The 21,405-nt window shown below is 40.3% G+C and overlaps 1 protein-coding gene across 3 annotated transcripts in view; it reads right to left on the reverse strand.

Moving 5' to 3' along the window:
* Positions 1-21,405, reverse strand: part of DACH2 (dachshund family transcription factor 2) — a 212,554-nt gene that overhangs the window by 8,953 nt on the left and 182,196 nt on the right. For 2 of the 3 annotated variants that reach the window (XM_018070865.1, XM_018070868.1), the window contains exons 8-11: positions 6,838-6,983; positions 6,163-6,310; positions 3,399-3,542; positions 339-404 (exon numbers count right to left, since the gene is read on the reverse strand). In XM_018070865.1, the coding sequence (XP_017926354.1) occupies positions 339-404; positions 3,399-3,542; positions 6,163-6,310; positions 6,838-6,983 (504 nt within the window). The remainder of the gene's footprint in view (positions 1-338; positions 405-3,398; positions 3,543-6,162; positions 6,311-6,837; positions 6,984-21,405) is intronic. The other variant, XM_018070866.1, reaches the window with a different exon arrangement.

Genomic DNA, 21,405 nt, shown 5'->3' on the forward strand with positions numbered 1-21,405 from the left:
TGTATTTTCTGAAAATACTTGTGATCTTGATAGGCAGGATCAGGTGAAGTATTTTAAAAAGACACATCAAATGTAACCCCCCTTTTGAACTAAGAGCATGTATCTGGTAGATAAATATGAGGTTCTCACACCTGTACTTAAACAAAGTTGATTTCTGGTCTTGTTAAGTACTGATCTTACACAGTTTTCTATATCAAACAGGAAAGCAAACTGAAGTTGTATAATTCACATTTATCTTAAAGCAGAAAAACAGATACAAAAACGATTCTGCAACACATTTAATTTTTACTGTGGCTCACAACAACCAGGTAGGTGAGGGGCTGTGGTACATACTGCACCTTGCATTGCTGCACTGTCATGTTGGGTTCCGTTGTGTTCTATTTCCATATCTGGGATTCCAGCATCTGAAAGATGTGAGACTGAAGATTAATGCATTCCCCTTTGCCCCTCTCTCATGCATCTTTAGAAAAATATTTATAGCAAACTAGGGTGATCTCCAAGTTACACGGTCTTGCATAAAACATTTGGTCCTCATAGAATTTTCAGTAGTAAATTGTCTCCAAAATGTGCAAACATTGTTGGTCTCACAGTGAATTATTTTTAAAGTGCTTCACATTTGTCTGACGATCAGATAATAACCAACACGTGGCATTAGTATGTCTGTAAAAGCCTCTTGGAGAATGAGGGCATCTGACATATGAAAAATAAAAGTCAAAATTAAACTGCTTAATATTAAAATACATTGACTCTCCTGTACAGCCAAATACCTTCAAATTAAAGAATTTAAGAATACATTCAGTGCCAGGCAACAGTTTTGTGTATGTGTGTGTATCAGTTTGTGTGAGTGCATGTTACAGATAAGGGCTGTGCAAATTGCATTTAAAACCTCAGCTCAGGCTGTGTAAGCATGTGTTACCACCCAAACCCAAACCACATCTGTCATACTGTGTGAAATATTTCTGATTTCTAAGAGCTTTCCAAAGAGGACTGTGCCCTTTCTTCCAAGTTGAGAAGGAGTCTCCTAACGATACTCACTTTGGAACTATTTAATTCCATATTGACAATACTTCTGTCTGCACAGTCCTTGGGGCGGGGGCGGGGGCTCCAACACCCCAGGGTGTTACAATAACAGATGCCATTATCCACCTTGTGCCAACAAGGATTAGCATGAAGGGTATGTGATTTGAATCCACGGCACCTCAAATCCTTGAGAAACATCTGCTTCCCTTATAATACAGCACTTAGAAATCACAGCAAGGAAAAACCCACACCTGAAAGGGAACTGTGTGTACAGTTTGGGAGGTTTTCTGTGCAAAAGCCTGTCCTGGACTTTCTCAAATAGGGAATAACTGCACTGTTGCTTTTGCAGATCCCTTTAGTTGGAGTGTCAGTATCTGTCACAGGTGACATTCTGCTGGTCACCCCACAGTACCAGAGCTCTGTGTCAAGCAGGACAACCCTGCAAAGTCCTTACACAGAAGGGTCATATCTTAATATATGAGTAAATGAAATATAGGCCACGTATGCATATATAGCTCTGTAAAGATATATGATTAAAAAGTAATATTTTCACATATATACAATTTTTTCTTATAAAATTGCAAGTGACTGCTATTCCATAGGGTTTCCCTTACTCAGATTCCTGTTTTGAAGGCAAGCCCAGGGCACTGATCTATCAGTCTGAAAAGGTTCTTTCTTTTCAAACCCTTCAGAGTTCATGTTGTATATACAAAAAATGACAGTCATCTGTAACTAATAACAGCATCTGTTAAATGAGACAGACCGTCAGAGTTAAATCAAAAATACTCAGAATAGCCCTTCACATTTTGTTGTCATAAAATTGTACCTGCAATTAAATTGTGGATTAAGATGCTAATGAGCTACCTGATTTGCATGTGCAATCAGATTAGCATGTAAATATCAGCCTCTTGCAGGCACTAACACATATATGACTACCTGAGTGTGCCTGCAAATCAAACTGTTACAGCCAGGCCCACACCAGCAGATGTAAAGGTGTGTTAATCACACTGATGGCACGTTGGCATCCCTGGATTTGTGGCTCCAGAACTGCTGGGTGCTCCTGACTGGTGTGTGAGCAGCAGGTGCTTCCCTGCTGTGGCACAACCTGGGTGAATGACCTTACAGTACACCAGGATTTTGGCTGTTTTCTGACATTCATCTCAAGGTGTTGGCTCTGACTGTGGATCCAATGTGGGCATTTGTCTGACCCAGAGGAAGAAAAGATTTCTGCTGGCTCTGTCCACCCACTCTGCCCTGGGTCCCTGTCCCCCATCATGGTGTGACTGCAGCTGTAAATCCACACCTGGACCAGCCCGGGCACTGTGGGGGCTCCAGGAACACCAGCCAGGCCCTGCTCACTGTGATGTGCTGGGCTGGAAACCCCAGCAGATGAGGATGGCTCTGAGAGATCCTGCTCTCCTACTCACTGAGTTTATGTCTCTTGGGTGCTCCAGATAAATCACAGCTCGCAGCCCACCACGGAGTGAGGTGCCAGCTCACAGAGACAGCCTTGCCCTGACTCTAAAGAACAGTCTGGGCAGCCCTCACAGCTGAGAACTCCACACAAACTACAGTCAGCATTTTCACTCAGCAGTCCGGGCAGTTTTTGGTTGCAGGCTCTAGCAGTGCCCAAATCAGGCAGCACAAATTAACAGACAGACCACAGGACACACAAACACAGCACAGCCTGAACATCTCTCTGATTCCTGAGCCTCTGCAGAGACTTCAGGGTAGGGATGCACAGACTAAACCTTAGATACAGAACCTGAAATTAATTAAAACTCAACTAGGTTCAGTCTTAAAGATTCAAAGCAAAGCTCTAAACTTTGGCCAGAACCATCTGAAGCAGGAGAGGCAAATCCTCCCAGTATTTAGAACATAAGCACTGATGAACTGATTTGCTTTTGTCTCAAAAGAATATTTGGGAAGTATTCAAAACCCAGTCAGCTCTGAAAGCTGATACATATTTAACAAACTTAATAGGTCCTGAGGCTGAGCAAACTTCAGCCAAATGGCTTTTAAAATGAAGCTCAGCAGTTCTAAAAATGAATCTGCTGGGAGAGAAGAGTTCAGAGAACCTTATAGGAACCAAATTTCACATTGTCTTAGCTGGCACTGTAACAGATTTCTCTGTAATATATTCAGCATTTCTTGTCATCTCTGTGTAAACTGCTCTGTCTGTTTCTCTACTTGCAGACTTATTAATTTTTTTTAATTCATGACCCAGAGCACATGGCCTGAAATAGATTTTTTATTATTTCAGGAAAGAATTGTGAGGTTTCATTCTGGAATTTGCTCTGTGCATCATCTTATTTTTTTTTCTCCACTCAATTAAACATCATTTTAAGCTGACTGTGAAAGGCCAACTAAGACATTACCATTTAACATCCTGAGACCGTCACCTGATGTGGCCTGTTTAAGCGCCTGTTCCACTTGTTCTCTCCTCTTAGACTCAAATTCCAAAGCTTCTTGCAATTTTCTCTTTGCCTTCTTTTCTTTCTTCAAGCGTTTCTGAATTGTTGCTGAAATGCAAATACATTGGAAGAAAGGCTGTTAAGGCACTATTAATAGATGACCGAGACACTAAAAAATTTGTTTATGTTCAATACTCAAAGGCCCAGTTCTAGCTCAAGACACTGACACTCCTCATGGATGGAGGAAGTCTCCTGAATGTGTCAAAGATTCAGTTTTAGGTCTATCTTCTAACATTAAAAGGAAGTGGATTTTATTTTTGCAGGTGAACTGTCTGTGTGCAGTGGAAGAGAATCTGAATCTGAGAATACTGAGGGTGCAGAGAGTGAAATCCCAGGGAATAAAGTGGTAATTTTGGGGGTAAAAATGGAGCAGCAGTTGGGTTCATTTTGAAGCAGAATAACTGAAATATCAAGAACCTCTGCCCAAGACAGAAGCCAGGTGTAAGGCCATTGACACGCTGAGTTAGGTGGGTAAATACGAAAGATGAGACGCACTGAGAAGGGGGGTGTCATCTTCTCTCTTTTACCCATGGAAAGCAGAACCAGTGCCTTGACAAACATCATCCTCAGGCCCCTGGTAGTGCCATGGGAGATCTGGCAGAAAACAGTATTCCTGACTAATCTCAGTCTTAAAGCCAACTATAAAGCTAAAACCATAACTAGAGAATTGTACAGTATTAATTGTAGCCAGATGATCAATATCTGTATGGGGAACTGCTGACATTGGCTATGATTGTACTCCCTCACCTATATAAATTCAAGCAATAAAATGCACCTTTTAAGCCTTTTCCTTTTCAAACCCTGAATCTTAATCCCATATTTAACCTTTTTTTTTTTTTTCTCCAGACCCAAGTTACCAGTACTGCCAAGAGCCCTCCTTCCCATGCTCCTGTGGCTAATGGACTCCCCTTACTGTCCTTATTAACCTGTCTTTATTGGTTTCTTACACTTGTTTTTTCTTGCACCACTGCTGCAAACACACTCTCTTGTGTCTCTTCTTCGCATGACCTGCACCTCCCTTCCCTGGCAGGATCTCTACAGGCCCATCACCACACTTCTGCTGAATCTATCCTGTGTTCAGGAAATCCTCTCCTCCTGGGAGCACCCCATGTTCCAGGAGTCTGTGATCAGCTGCCACCTCGGATTGGCACAAGGAAGATGAGCTGGACCAGAAGGCTGATGCCCATGTATGTTCTCAGAACTAGCAAGGTCTGGAAGGAGTCAAAGACCACTGAATTCTTACTGACTTTTACAGAGCTTTCTGGATTTGTGAAAAATAGGAAAAATTAAAGGATACCATTGCATGGGAAATCTCTGAGGGACTTAATAAATGATGAATGGTTGAATGTGATCCACAGAACCTAACTTTGAAAAACTGGCCAGCCCATGTGAAAAAGCCTATCTCTGGCATATATTCTGTAACAATAAAGATGTGAACGTGGTGATGACCTGAAAGACAAACAATTCTGATGATATCGATTATTGGTGAAATTCTCTTTCAAGTCAGAAGCCAACAAAGTCTGTGAATGCCTTAAGGTTTTTGGTGACTTAAATGTGACTCAGGAGGTGCAAAAGTGTGCTGTCCTAAGGTTTGGTTTACAGAAAGACACAGTGCCATCCACACTTACACTGGGGTGATGCAACATTTCTGGACACCCACTGCAATTTAACAACTTCAATAGTATTTTCTGACCCATCACTACTCAACTGAGAAGTGCCCTTTGGTGTCTCTAAGTGAGACCTGGGCTGCAGACAGCTCTGTTCCACACACCTCATTTCCACTCAAAATGCACAGGAAGATAGGACTTGGCACCTACATTTTTGGTCTTATCTACTTTTATCTTTCTGATTTCATGGATATAATCTAGAAGTAGCTCTTGGCACATGAAGTACTGTTCCTTTCTTTCAGATGCAGATCTGAATTTTAAAAAGAATACTGCCTTCTTTTCAACAGCACAGCGAGAAATTCAGATTTACCAATTTAATTGCCTATTATTATCAAAAGCTTCCAAACAGTCATGGTTTTGTCTTAGAAGGCCCCATTTGGGGTGTGCTATTGTATTTCACTCTCTCCTGATGGCAAAAAAAATTACCTAGGGTTATTTGCTTCAGCTCTCGTACTTGGGCAGACAATTTCTAATAGTTCTGTCTATTTTACTGCACTGAAGTTCTCTACAAAGCAAACTGACTAGCACTGAAACTGCAGAAATGTGGGCTAAGGAAGTAAGTAGTAAGGAGATGAAAAAAATCACCTAAAAACCCAAATTACAGCCGTATCTTCCTCACAGTAAGACTGATTCTCAGTGCTTGGAGGATAATAGCAGAAAGCAAAAGAAATAAGGGATGTCAAATGAAGAAATCAGGTTGGGAATGCCTGGGCAGAGTGATACTAATATAGCTGAAAGCCATGGAACTGCTCCAGTTTTACTCCTCAGAACCCACCAAAACTCTCTGCAGCCACTTGCCCTCCAGGAAATAATCCTTCAGTCACTGTTCTGTCTGCTCACATTCTGGCTTTATTAAATTTAAATCTTTCATTACCAGTGCTAGTCCACTGCTGCAGTGCTGGAGTGTGTCAGTTAACTCCAAGTCCTCGACAGCTCTGGCTGGAAATGCCAAAGGGTTACACATTTAATAGATACCTAAACTCCATTTTTCATTCACTCACCTCTGCTTTGCAGCTCAGCTGTGAGTTGCCTTTCCAAGCTCTCTCGTAGTTCTCGCTCTCTACAAAGCTCCATCTTTAACTCTTTCTTTTCCTGCTGTATCTGCTTTTCCTGGACTCTGGCATTGTCCACAGCCACTTTGAGTAAGCCCTAAAGCACACACACAAACACAAGCTCTGAAAACACAATGTTGTTGCAGCAATGACAAAATTCATCCATTTGTCTCTTTTACATCCTCTAGGGAAACAGAAAAATTAAAAGCAGGATCCCATAGACCTGGAGCACAACTGGGCATTTGAAGTAGATAAAATATGAGGAATTTTGTGGCATGGAATCATTGGGTATAAGTTTGGCTAATTCATCCTCCTGCTGTGGTTTGTTACAAACACAGTGCCATGTCAGTGCTGATCTTGTTCAGCTGCAGGGGGAATACACTAGAGGAATAATGAGACTGGTGAATTTTAATATGACTATTATTGCCAATTATGAAGTCAAATAGACAATGTATGAAACCCTTTCACAATCAATAATGTCAGGGAGTGGAAATCTAAGCATTATGTGAAATAGAAGAAATGAGAATTGCACATACAAAATAGTTCCTAAAACTTTTTTAAGAGTGAAAAAGAAACACATGTTATCTATCATGACACAGCCAGGCCCTGTAGAGAATAATTTACCTGAATGTTGGTTAATAGTGTTTCTACTGATGAAAGACCATCAGCAAAAAGAAATGGCGCCGGAAATCCAGGAGGCAAGGCCTGTCCAGCCAGTTGGACTTTATCTAAGGTTGGTTTCATTATTGGAATGGCAATTTGGACCTCTTCTGCAAAGATAGGTTTAAAAGCGACATCAGAAAGCATTGGAAATACAGGTGAATGTAATTTCTAGAAACCAGCATTCTCTTTACCTGGAAGTAAATACAAGTGCATTAGGAAATCGAACACTGTTTCAGCCTTTTGGGCAGCTGGGATTGTTGCCAAGGTAAGTTTGCAAAATAATACAGAACAATAATCAATATACTGAGACTGTAACACAGCTGTAATAGAGTACAGACTATTATATCTCAAATTCTACAGAATTATACTACAGAATTATAACTGTATTACGCAGTTCATTAAACCTGAATGACCTTTCTTCATTCTATCACGTTTGCCGTTCTGTGATGTGGTTTTTTTGTTGCTATAACCTTGGCAAAATTCTAATCAAGGAATGTATGACATCTCTTTACTCCTTTACCTTTACCCTTCCCATGCCCAGCAGTAAATAATCTCCACTGGGTCATCCATCCCCTCCCGCTCCCTGGTGTCAGTACAGTGTCAGTGCGGGTTCCTGAACAGGTACCCGGCTGCTGTCAGCCTCCCTAGTCACTGACAGCAGCCAAAAATGCCTTGCTGAGTTCTTTCCAAGGCAGTTAGAGAGAGAGTTGGGTGGTGGTGGGGTCACGGGAATGGCTCCTGCCCTCACTGCACAGAACTGGTGCATCTCTTACAGAGTGTAAAACCAGGACCCAGCAGCTTCTCCTTCACCCCTTGTTTCAAATATATCATGTTGGTATAGATCAAGCTGTGCTCAGACAGCAGAAATGTGTATCCAGAAAGAAACAGTAACATTAGTAACTATTTTTCAAAAATCCTCTCAATCTGGGGAAGATCACCTATGAACTCGCATCGCTGTGAGTGCTTCTTCCCACGTATTCATTTTAAACACAGAGTTAATAGCTGAAAACTGCAAAACTAAAATCTAGCAGTCCCTAAAGCCAAACTCGGCATGTTTCTTTTACCCTGAAATATAAAAGAATATTTCTGTGTAATATTCCATGAAAATCCAGCCTATATATATATATTATGATCCTGCACTTGTAGAAATCATGATGAATATCTCCTCAGCAATTGCCTTTTAGTAAAGCTTGTGCCTACTGCACTGACCAGGAGTTCATGATGCCAGTGCTTGCTCAGGGCAGCTGCACACCAGCCCTGACAGTTTCGTCTGTCAAACGTTTTGGTCACATTATTGAAGCCCAGATTTACAATTAGACTGTATCATACACAAAAGGTCTCCTTCTCCCACCCCTCTTATTTAAGGGAAAAACAACTCAGAAAGAATCTGACAACAATGACTTAACCCAAGGTGTCTCCCCAGCAGCACATTTCCTTGGGTAACAAACTTCAGGAGCTTCCATCGAGCAGCACTTTTTGCTGTGTATCTAAAACACCCACCTGACAACAAACCAGGAGCATTAGTAGTTTTCAAGTATTCTTTGAAATCTCTGTTTAGGGAGTATTTTGGTTTTGCTGTGTGAGTTCATTAAACAGAACATCTTCATAATGATTCTTCAGGACTAATAACAAAAGCCAGTAAACTCTACACATCCTCAGAGCAAACATCTTAGATGTAATTTAAATGATCCATTTAAAAAATCCCAACTCAGGTAACATGCTCAGACCACGGAGTTTGTGCTGATTCAGACACACCATTTCTCATATTTAAATATATCAGTGGCAGAGTCTTTAAAATAAACTGATTAGTTGTCGCATATGATGCAGCACAGAAATAACAGCTAAGCCATGGAGTCACAAAAAACTAAACAGAAGTGGCATTTGAAAAAGAAGGTAATACATGAAGTATGCATAAAAAAACAGGAGCTGCCTTAACACCTCTAGAAATCTCTACTATTTGGAGATGAAAGTAATAACATTAAATTGGCCGAAAGGAAAATTACTATTGACTGTGAAGACAGGTTGCATGGTCTATGGTTTGTAATGCTACTGTACAGCAGATTGAAGTTTCAAAATAGTATTACTCTTCTTTAAAGAGATAGACACAGCTAAATTAGGTGCTGCTTGCTGCAGTGAGGATCAAATGCAAAAAGAATCATATTTCATCAGACCTAGTCAACACCAGGAAAATAAATAGAAATATAAGAGGTATGCAGGCAATGATTCATTTTGATAATCTGGCCCAAGAGAGACACATAGAGACAGCACACAGATCTAAGCTTCTACCAAAAGACAAATAGGACACAGAGGGTGGGAATTGGGATGACAGTGTAGCAGAGGTCACATCGATTTTCAGCAGCAGTTTTCACACAGATGAGATAACCCTGGACTCTATTTGGCCCATTGTTCATATCCTACCTGTCCCAGAAGCAATAAATTTCCAAGTCCCAGAAAAAGGGCAGTAAAGAAGAAGGATTCTACTTATGACTTCTTATGATTAAGTTTTTGTGCTAACCAAACATGCTTTGCAGACCAAGGTCACATTGCATGTTAAAGTCTGTAATAGCTGAGACTAGAAGCAGCATATTATGTTTTAGCGTATATGGGTGGAAACTGTCAAACCATTCATCATTTTTTTTTTCTGATTGAAATCACACTCTGCAAAGATGAATGATAAATGCATTAGAAATCTATTTCAATCTTGTAATAGGTCTTCACATCTGAACGGTGTCTACATCTCGCCCATACTCTGAATAAGTGCACAGTTAGGCAGGAATTTATTAGCTAGACTTGAGGAATCATAATTGGTGAAGCAATTAAAAATGGCATGTGCTGGAAGCATTTCTTGGGGATTGTATCAAATGTGTCTCTTTAATGAAAAAAAACAATGCTGATTTAAGGATTTTGATTTTAAACACCACTAAAAATATAAATGCTAAAAGCTGCACTCACACACAGAATACAATAGAATAAGCAAGAAATAAAGCCAAGACAGCTACAGCCTGAGCAAGGACACAAACAACCTTTCTGATTATCGAGGCAAAGTGGGAACTACTTTTATCGAGCCTGTTTGTTAAACCTGCCATGCTTTATAAAAGCATTCAGGAATCCATTTAGAGTGCAGCCTTTTTATTTTAATTTCTAGCTGACATCCAGATGAATAGACGAAAGCAAGAATTATATTGCAGAGCAGAGAAATACACAGAGAACACTAACAGCGAGTGGAACATCATCCCAGCAAAGCACACAGAAATCTGCCAGCAAGTTTCTTGTTCTTAATTCAATATGCTGAAGTATTTCATCTTCTGTCTTCTGCCTAAGTTGCAGAAACAGGGATTGGCAAATGAAGCATCAGCCTAGGGACTGAACACAGCACTGGGAACAGGAGGAACACGAATCGCTCCCTCCCGACAGGGCATGGCCCAAACCAACAGGCACTTTTATTTGCCAGCTGGTTTATTTTCTCTCACAAGGCATGTTTTTAAACCCATCAGTCACACACCTGAGACACTTAACATGTCACGTCCCTCTCAAAACAAGGCAGAAATATTAAAGGTGCAATTTACACCAGTTACATCACTGAGTTATTTCTTCACATACACTTCAGAACTTTATCTACCTGGACCTGTATAAGCATTATTCACCTCAAACAGCTCACAGATATAACTCATGCATTAATACATATTTGGCATATGGAGAAGACAGAAACAATTCATACAAAATTTACAGTTATTAATCTATTAGTTACTAACCAAGACATTTGATCTCAGCCTTCAGCCAGGGTTAAGAACATGTTTTTGGACAGAGATGGCAGCTGGGTTACTCCTTTTCCCTGGCTGTGGCATAAAATTTAGAAATTTAGGGACTGAAATTCGTTATTGCAATCATAATTCTTCGAGCTTCATACCTGAGTGATGGGGATTACATTTAATGCTCCATAGTTACAGAACAGCCTGGATACTCTAATGGACCTCTTTGACTTTTAATAAAATAAGGCAGAGGATCTGCAACATCAGCTGAGTTGTCTGTGTGACTCATCTCTGAAAGGTACATATTTGAAAAAAAAGATATTTGCCCAAATATCTTACAGAATCATCCAAACTGACATATCTATAGTGGCAAGAGGTCCCTTGACTTCCAGCTCTACATTTACTTCACATCAACAGTGATAGGCAGCAGTGTACAAAGATGGGTATTTTGACAGAATTAGGGTCCAAATTCTAATTTTTTTCTGCAAAAGGCAGTTTCCAGAAAAGTGAGACTTCTTATTTTGATTTTAAACCTTGGCAACGTCTACATTCTTAACTAGAAACCAGTACATATTTTTCTTTTACAGCAAGGTCAGTACGAAACCCAGTAATCTAAAGCACTTTTTATTTCAAATATTTTGTATTTCTAAGTCTGCAAGGACAGGATTATCTGTCTTCCACGTCTTAATAACTGAAAATCCACCATAACCCTCTGCCTGCCTTTTTCTCCCTTACTCATTGCTTCTCTGCCAGGTTCCAAGACTCCTCTCATCAGTGAGAAAAGAGATACCTCCTCTGAGCCTGGCACCAATCAGACTTCGAAATTTACTGCTTTAACCTTGTGATTCAGGTGCCAAACTTAAAGTCACTGCTGTTTTTCTCAATTACAGTCCCCGAATGATGAGGGTCAATGAATGCAATTGAGGAGTAGCTGATTAATCCAGTCACCAGCTTTAAGTCAGACTTCATTTTCAAGTGACTGATACAACTCGACAGCACACAAGCATTATTCACTGCTGAGCTTTGCCATAAAAAAACTTCACTTTAAGAATAGTATCTAATCATTATATACACATTTCCTATACACTGCCAGGTTGCCTTAAAATCTGTAGAAACTATCACAAAACAGAAACATCAGCTATGCTCTGCTTCATGGAATCCATGTCCAAGCAGCTTCTCACCTATGTGCTCCAAAATCATTGATTTTGTCCTGAACAAGTGTTTAATAAAACTTTTTCACTGTTTTCAACACAGTGGAAAAATGCAGAGTCATAGAATTATTGAGGCTGGAAAAGACCTTTAAGATCGAGTGCAATTATTCCCCCAGCACTGCCAAGGCCACCACTAACCCATGTCCCCAAATGCTACATCCACAGGCCTTTTAAAAAGGGATGGGGACTCCACCACTGCCCTGAGCAGCTGTGCCAGGGCTGGACAGCCCTTTCCATTATGAAATTTTCCTAATATCTAATCTAAACCTCCCCTGGCACAGCTTGAGGCCGTTCCCTCTCCTCCTGTCCCTTGTTCCTGGGAGCAGAGCTCGACCCACCCCCGGCTCTCCCCCTCCTGTCAGGGGGTTGCAGAGCCAGAAGGTCCCCCCTGAGCCTCCTTTTCTCCAGGCTGAGCCCCCCCAGCTCCCTCAGCTGCTCCTGCTGCTCCAGACCCTTCCCAGCTCCGCTTTCCCCCTCCATGTCTCTCTTGTCCTGAGGGTCCCAGAAGTGCCCCCAGCACTGGAGGTGCCCCAGCAGTGCCAGCACAGGGACAGGCACAGGGTCTGTGGCCACATTATTCCTGATCCAATCCAGGTGCCAGAGGCTTTTCCATAGACCTGCTCTCAGGAATGATGAGGGAGTGTTCTCCTGAAGGACGTCATAAAGCAGGCACTTGGTGTTCGAAGAGAAGAGAGCAAAAAGCAGAGAAATGAGAATTTCACTAAAAAAGGCTGAAATTACAGTTTACAAATTGCCTTTATCTGCGCACTCTTTATCAAGAGGTGTGTAATTATACAGCTTTGACATTTTCATCAGTGTACTCTCATTAATAACAGAAAATTGTATCTATTTATAACTTCAACATATTTACAATATACTCTGATGTTCACGTGGCACTGGCAGTAAAAACACCTGAAAATATTTTATTAATTTAAGCCTTAAAAACAAGGACCTGAGTTAGAGGAGATACTTGGTTTGCAATAATAAAAAATGAACTTAAGAAGTGCAGCAATTCACTGGCTTGACATGAGAAATGAAGTGTTTCTCTGCACATAACTTTAGTCTAAAGTTGTACAGATTAAGAAAAACAAATACAACTGATGTCACCTGGTTAAATTCTGTTCATTAAGGAAAAGTGCTCCCATTAAGGTTCCTAATAAATATATAAAGAGCCTTCAAAATGCTATATTTTATATTCATAACAATTACTTGCAGTTTTTCTATGTTGTTATTATTATTATCATTACCCCTGCTTTCTCCTACGAGCTGCTCCTCAGACAGGTTTTGGTATTCTGGATTCCAAAATATTTGAAGTTGTTCTGTGCTTTAAATTGCTTCTTATCTATGGAGAAGCTTAAATACTATTGATCCGCATTTTCCATATGGCAATTTAAAGTAACTAGTTATGTTCAGCCAGTAATAGTACCTTGTCATTCCTCACCACCACAAGGATTATTTCTACTGACAGTGGAATGAAGTGAAAATGTTAACTTTTCAATAAAAGGTTAGTAATCAAATTACTGTGGTGTGGAAGAAAAGAGGAAAATAAAAGAAAATAAGCAAAATCCTCCTCATGGTCATTATCAGGAGATTATAAATTTTTCTCAGCTAACTCTCCTATTAACACTCACAAAGGTTTTTTTCATCGTGATTTTTAAGCATCACTGTAGTCTGACTATTCTTCTACTGAGATTTTAAAGTGTCAGATGAGGATGGGTAGGAGGAACTTGCCAACAAAAAAAAAAAAGATTCTTCAATTTTCTTGGCGGATTCAGCTTTTCCCTATTAATGTTGAGATTATTTCTTCAACTATTTTGTTGCAAATATTTATGACTCCATATGGAACAACAGATGTTGAAGAGAAGGGATAGCAGAAAAGACTTCATTTTCAGCAATTACCCTGCTACTTGTTGTCATACTGTAGGTGTTCTTAGTGCATCTATTTTACACACCACCCTGTCCTTTCACACACTGCAAAAATGTCAGTTTGGATAATTAATGTAATAACTGTAGTCCAAATCATTTCCACAATATTCATTTATGAAAAAAAAAATAAATAGGATAACAGGAGGAAGAAATCAAGAAGGCAGGGGGAAGAGAGGAAGTGCTTTAGCCGTTCTTCTGGAATAGCTGATGAGGAATCAGTTTGCAAAGTTGCATTAGGTCCTTAATAAAAAATCATTCCCTTTGGGACAGATTCCAGTGACTGCCACCAAGAAGAGAAATCATACACGAAACAGAAAAACAAAGCTATCCAAGAAGCAGCGTAATCCTGTAGGATTATACACAGTCAGCACCATACAGAGATGACAGGGATGTACTGATTTATGCCAGCATAGTAATTATGACACGACACTTACACAACATATGCTAATATAGTCATTATGACAAGATACTTAACCTCTTAATATATTTTAAAATAGTATCAAACTAGTATCAGTATTATTCCTGTTAAGCTCCATTTCTTAAAGTACATGAATAACCAGCAGTTAAGCCTCCAAATATTTGAAGCAGGAGGAATACTCCATTTCTTGGATATTCCTGGATAATTATTCTTGCTTTATTAAGGTTTATTTTACAGCTGTGTAAAATAGGTTATAAAGGACAATTCTGCTATTATGTCCTCCCCTGCTTAGGCTTAATAAATATTATATTCCACACCATCCATTAAAGCCAAGCAGTGGAGAAAATAGAAGTGGTAGTAATCTCCTCCACAGATGTAAAATACCTTTAATAAAATAAGGGTGTATAACAGTCAAGAACAAATTACTGAGGTCTGCTTTAATAAAATAGTACCCTTAAAGCAGTATTACTCTTAAGGCTCTGACATTCCCACTGGTGATGCAGTGTATCCTTTCAAAGCAGTGCAGCTTGTTAAAATGGCAAGATATCTTTTTGCAATAGAGTGTTTGTGTCCAGGCAGATACAAGGTTTGTATAGAATGCATCCAGGGAGCCATAAAACTGGTGGGAAACATATTTCTCCGTGGTATTTTAGTACTTCGAAAAATTCAATCACTGGGAAAAAATGTTTTGCTGTAAACATCTGAAGAGCATTATAAAAGCAATGGCTTCCCACAGCACCTGCTTAAATAATTTTAAGAGGGAGTGAGTATGTCTTTGCTCGTCTTCTAAAACTTGTAGAAAGCTTCTCCTATTAATTTCCCTGGTGCTGTCAGGCCAGGGCACTTTTAATCAGCAATAATTATGAGTGCAATTGGGGGATGTTCACGGGTAGGATTTTTTGCACTGGAGAAATAAGACAAGTTTCAAAACTGATCGTTAGGAGAAATATGATTAACGGGAAAATATACCCAGAGAGATGATCACCTGAGGAGTCTCCCTCTGAATGAATTAGGAATTCTTCAGATGTCAACGAAGAAGGACTCTGCTTATATATCCCAGAATTCAGTTCAGTTACACGTTGATTTTATAAACCCTAATTATCAAGAAGCGTGAGAAATCCATCCCTTTTTAATTCACCTGTTTTCCACAGGTGAGGAGCAGCTCTGTGCTGCAGCTGTGACCAGTACAATTCCTGACAGCCCTCTTGTTGAACTCCCCAGAAATCTTTAGCCTTGCCCCAGCTCCAGAGCTCTCCCACCTGCACAGAGCACATCCCTGGTCCCACCTGTGTGCCCAGCACTTCCCAGTGCCACCAGTTAGATCGTGCCAGTACCTCCTGCAGGTACCACAGGTTACAGAGCTGAACCCCAACACAACCAAGCCTCTCCTGGGCTAAGAAACAGCCAGAATTTGGCTTATCCCTGCCCTCCTCTCCTCATCAACTAAGAGGGCAAGCCACAGCTCCTCTGACAGAAGTGCTGCCCTGGTGCATCGATATTACCCCGCGGTGACAGAGGGATCAGCCTCACATACATCAGCGTTCCAGCAGCTCTCCGTGTGGAGCAGCATGTCCATGGCAACGTAGCACAACTCTTCACCACCAAATAATTACATGATGCTCTGGGGAAAGACAAGTTTTCCTAGCACAGAGCCAATCTATCAACGGGGAAACCTCTCCTGACCCAAATGGCAGCTGCGATCGGGGTATAAATGGAAGCTAACCACCAAGTACTCCACATCCACTACTTTGCAGCCTAATAACTGTGAAGTCTACTGCTGTCACTTGTCCTGAGCGCTTTAAAAAGATCAAATACTGGGGAGAGGAAAGCAAGAGGAAAACTTTGTGCAGAAAGCAGCAGCTATCTCACATTAATCTGCCGTGTTCCTCCTCCAGATGAGCCCAAGCTGTGGGTGGCTGTGGGGAGGTGCTCTAAGCCCCTCAACCTCTGCAGTGACCACCTCGTTCACCGTGACTCCCAACACACATGTGAGAGAAAACATCAATTGTAAAACAAGTGGGAACTATTTAACAGAATCAAAAAATAATTATGGTTGGAGAGGACCTCTAAGATCACCAAGTCCAATTGTCAACCCAGCACCACCACCACGCTCACCACTGAACCATGAGAGGCTCATTCCAGGGCCATCTGTTTCCCTCTAAGTGGTTACCAGTACAGTGCAGGACTACAACTCCCAGCATCTAGTCAGCATTTTTCCTCTCCTCTTTGCCCAAGACCTCAAGCACTTGTGCCACCAACATGGAACAGCAAAATTCATGAAGTCATGCTCTGCTACAGGATGCACATAGCAAAGTCTGGCAGCAAAGCCCTGCTGCCTGGCTAATTGCATTATAAATGAACTTAGGCAATGCACAAAAGCTGAAGGTAATGCACAAAAGCTGGAGAACTGAGCAATGAAGATTTTTGTCCCTCACAGCCATATGTAGGTACAATCACATGTACCTACATGGTTTCACTGGTTGCAAACCAATCACTAGGAAAATCTGCAGAAATTTCAGGAACCTTTTGACTCCAAATCACTAGAATTTATAGCAGACTTCAAGACAAACAAAAAATGCCAGTGGTACCATCATTACTAAATAAAACCTACTAAACAGATTTTTGGATAAATCCCTTGGATTTATATGCTTCTCGACTAAAAGAAGATACAAAGCAAAACAAATTACACAGGAACCCAGTACTACAGGATCTCTGGTGCATTCACAGATTTCAAACCAGCCCTGGATCTCACAGGTGGCTGAAAAAAATCCAACTTTTTCATAGACCTGCCACTTTCTGTGGCTTCTCGATTTGGCAGCCAATGCCTGGAGAGGTGGTGAAGGGCCACAGCTGGACCCCAAGGAAAAGCAGAGGGGAGGAGAACAATACCTTCTAAAGCACCCTGCCACTGCAGCAGCTGAAAAACCAGCCCTGACCAAAACCTTGCCATATTCAGTTAAAAACAAAAAGTGAATAACTGAAAAGCATCAGTCTGCACATTTTCTTCCAAAGGCTCCGCACTCCCTCAGCGCATCTGTCCTTCCAGGGGGACTCCCACCAGGCCAGCCAGGAGTAGGAACTTCCTGCTATTAAGTCATATTATAAACTCCATAAGCATAAAATGCTTTAGAAACGTTTAGGTTTTGATGACTGCTCCTGTGACGTACGGCTTTTAGCAAGCCAAGCATTTTCCTTTTCAAACTGCCTCACTCTCTCTGCCGGGCACATTATATTTTCACTTTGGCTTATTCTACCTCCTCACTTTGAAACCCTGCATTACTTGAGAGAGTGGCTGACATCCCCATTCATGATAGTGCACAAAATGAAGCTTAATGAATCCCCAAAGCAATGTACTTCATGTGCTAAAATCAATGTACATTGCCTGCTACAGTATCTCCCTATGAAATGGAGGCATTTGCTCAGAAATTTCTATCTCAACAGGGTCTTTTCTCTTTTTGTAGCGTTTAGCTGCCTTTTGTCTGCTCTTGTCTCCCTCCAGTGTTGCTCAGATGGCAATCTTTTATTCCTTGTGCAAACTCATTTGGAAAATGCTGGATGGGCTACAGCTGTGTACTGCTATGTAAGGTCTAATCCATGTCAAGCAGTGCTTTATACGTGCTGAATAAACACAATGAAGCAATGTTTTAATTGATTATTAAAAAGGCAGGGTTCTAGGCTGAAAGCAGTATTTAAAATCAGATTTAATCAGCTAGTTTTGTACAATTCTGAAAGGTAGTGATGCTGTACATGCTGCCATTCGAGCCCTGAAGTTCTCACAGAGGTTCCTGCAACCCAGGGGGATGAAGCTATTTCTGGAGGGTTTAAACATGCAAGTCCATGGCTGATGGAAAACAAGCAGTGGGTCAAAATATTAATGAACATGAACCTTACCTGAGAAGGTGTTTTCCCACATAGCTTCCATGAAATTAAATAAAATACATGTTTTTCAAGAGTCTGTTCAGGTGCTGGGGAATGTCTGCAGCTCAGTTGTTCTCAAACAGTCAAATATGTTTCTGTTTCACCATCTATAGAGTCTGGATTTACATGCTCTAATAGTAAATACTGACTTCATATCAACCTGCATTGCATCTGACAAAGGTATCTATCTAACTTGGATGTGACATCTAGAACCATAAAAAGTCTCTTTATATTATTTGCTTAAACTGACATCTATCAGACCGTGCAACTAAAATTTTTTTCAAAGTCAGAAATAATAACAGTAATAATGAAAGGTAATTAATTCATAAGCAAAACATTTATGTGTCAAAAAGAAGTGCCTCTGACCTTCCACAGGACACTGCACCTGGGGAACCACAGATTTCTGAAGGACTACTGGAAAGTTTGGGCAATGATTAATGTGAAAGGAAATCTACAGTCTAAATTTCTCTTTATTATAGTAAACATTCTCCATGGACTGTATTTCTCTCTGGCACCCCAGGAATTTGTGGGAAAAAATCCACTGTGAAGCAACTAAGGTTTGGGTTTTTTTCTTTTTCCTTCCAACAAAAATACCAACATTGTCCTGAAATTCAGGTTGTAAAAACTGGTAATGTCTATTAGGTGAATAATCTTCATTAGCTTGAAGTACATGAATTATCAATCAAATGAGAAATAATCCTGAAGCAGCTGAAAATGGCAAACTGTTATAATTACAAATGATGTTTTGTGCATGACTGTGTCTCAAGAATTGTTACAGGATGCTGTGGAAAAAAAATCATTTGTATCCACAGTCCAGAATACTATGGTCCATTACAATGATATACTTTGGAGCAGAAATGTCATTTTTTATGTTTCACATTGTTTCTGTTTTCTCCACTGAATCTATATTTTGTTTTATTTTTTAAAAAGGATGAATTCACTTTAGAGAACTGACAGCTTACATGAATATTTTAGTTTTGCTTGCAAGTAACAGGGAAAAAAACCCATGGCATAAAACTCAAGCCCCAAGTTCCCCAGAACGCCTACTGAGAATAAATTCTATGTTTATTTGTATTTCATTTTCCTTGAACAACTGCCTTTCCCTTGGGTATTTATTAAAAGCATAAAAGAATGAGCCAAATTCACTTCTCAATAACATCCATTCAGCATTGTTGAAGCTTGTAAAATTGCACTAGACTAGCCAAGGGGAAAATTTTACTCACTATTTAGTAAATATATATAATTTTTTTTTCTGGTTGAGAAGATGTATTGTTTGATCTTTAAATTCTCTGCCTGCTCCTGCTTATCAAAGGAGAAAAAGCAGCTGTTTGGTTATGAATTCATGACCTCACACAGGGGTAGATATGATGTATAGGCTCAGCTGTGGGTTACTTGGGGCAGTCCTACATGGAGCATTTCCCAGTGGACGTGCTGGAGACTCCAGCAAAGTTTCCATCGACTCCCCTACACAAAGAACTCGTTACATTTTCTTCTGTCCTATTTGCCTGAAGATTCCCATAAATAACCTTATTTGACCTACACTCTAAAATCCTCAGATGGAGGCGGTGTTAGTAGGGGAATGGTGTAAAGTGAATTTGGCCATTGGGAAGGTCTGTTCTCAATGGGAGGCTGGAGGAGCGTTTTTGTGGCGCAGCCGGTGCATGACAGACACATCCACGGCTGCAGAAAGCAAGTCAGCAGAATCCACAAAAATGGAATGAGAGAGAAGGTGCTGCTTGGGCTGTGACCACAACTGAGCTGCTTCACGATGCAGCAGCCAAGTTGTCTCCACGTGTCCCTCCCACCTCCTGCACCAAGTTCACATCAGGTGAGGCTGAGCTGCCCAGGGTCGCTCTCCACCTGCTGCTGCTGCTGCTGTCTTAAAACTGTCTTGATATCATAAAACCCAATTCCCATTATATAAAATCACTTCTCCCACTGTGGTTAACCATCAGCAGAGGTTTTGCACAGTTTGGTCATGTCTTTTTTAACCAGAGCTTGCAGGAGAAGTCATTTAACACCAGCAACTATGACTCCTGAATGGAGCACGTGGCCCAGGCAGGGGTTAGTGTTTCTTGTCCACTGCTGCCCAAGAAATTACAGTTTATAGCTTTGTTAGTAGAAAAACAATGTCTTTAAGATCTAAGCCAACGTTTTCAGAAATATCATGGATTGTCTTTATAGCCAGCATAACAACCCCCCCAAATATAACAGCAAGTAATGTGACCATTGCCCTTGGCAGCACCATTAAACTGGGCAGTGAACTACTTCAAATAGCAGCGAGTGTTAAACATTAGTTCTGCCTTAAGTAGGTTGATTTTAACAGTCAAATGTGCACTGCAGTCTATGTGAACATTAAAAGCACCTTTCAAACTTAATTTTACAGAAATGTTAACGACCAGAACAAACTACTGAAGGCAAAGAAGAAAAGTAATTATTTCAACAGATGAAAGGAAACAGTAAATTAACACTCTTGTTTTAAAAGGGGTCTCAGTAACTTATCTGCTTTAAGGAAATACCATTAACTGGAGGGTACTATGGATATTTCGCTTAACATGTTTATGGTTTGGGGTTTCTTTTCTCTTCTGACCTTTAAAAATGAGGTCTGAGGCAAAAGGAGAGCTGTAAATCTTTAACTGAAATACAACAAGTTCCAGGAACACTGTATCAAAATCATAGCAATATGTTCCCACATATCTACATTCAGTGTCATGTACACACACATCCATGCAGTGAGAGAAAGTTAAAAGGAAAGACAGAACAGAACAAAGCCATCAACAGGACAACTTTTATGGCCACAGAGGCCTCTGAAGACTAAGGAAAGGAGAAAGGCAGAACCAGAATGACTCAGAAGTATTCCTAATATACCAAAAGTGCCTACGTGCATAAAAAAACTAGGGACAGCTAAAAGAATCCTATTATTACATTAAAAAATATCCAGGGAGAAATTTGTCATAGTTTAGAAAATGTTAAGCTATTTGTTATAAATACAAACCACACCAGTTTTTGTACATGAGTTGTTATTCAGTGCAACTTTGAAAACTGTTTAAAAACAGTCACTGGCTTGCAAGCAAGATTTTCTTACCATATGTGTTGCAATATGGAAGCAGATTGTGGATGTTTCCAAAGGAATTTCAGATATATATTTTAAAAATGTTTACAGCAAAATTTAGGTGATCGTTAGGGTTTTTTTTTTTGTGGACATTTTCCACACAATAAAAGAAATGTACTGATGTAGATGTGGGGTTTGAAAATAATTTATTCTGCATAATCAGCATGGCTACATATGCTTTTCACTCTGAAATCA

The sequence above is a fragment of the Manacus vitellinus genome, unplaced genomic scaffold (assembly GCF_001715985.3).
Source record: "Manacus vitellinus isolate BGI_N305 unplaced genomic scaffold, ASM171598v3 scaffold_95_pilon, whole genome shotgun sequence".
NCBI lineage: Eukaryota > Metazoa > Chordata > Aves > Passeriformes > Pipridae > Manacus > Manacus vitellinus.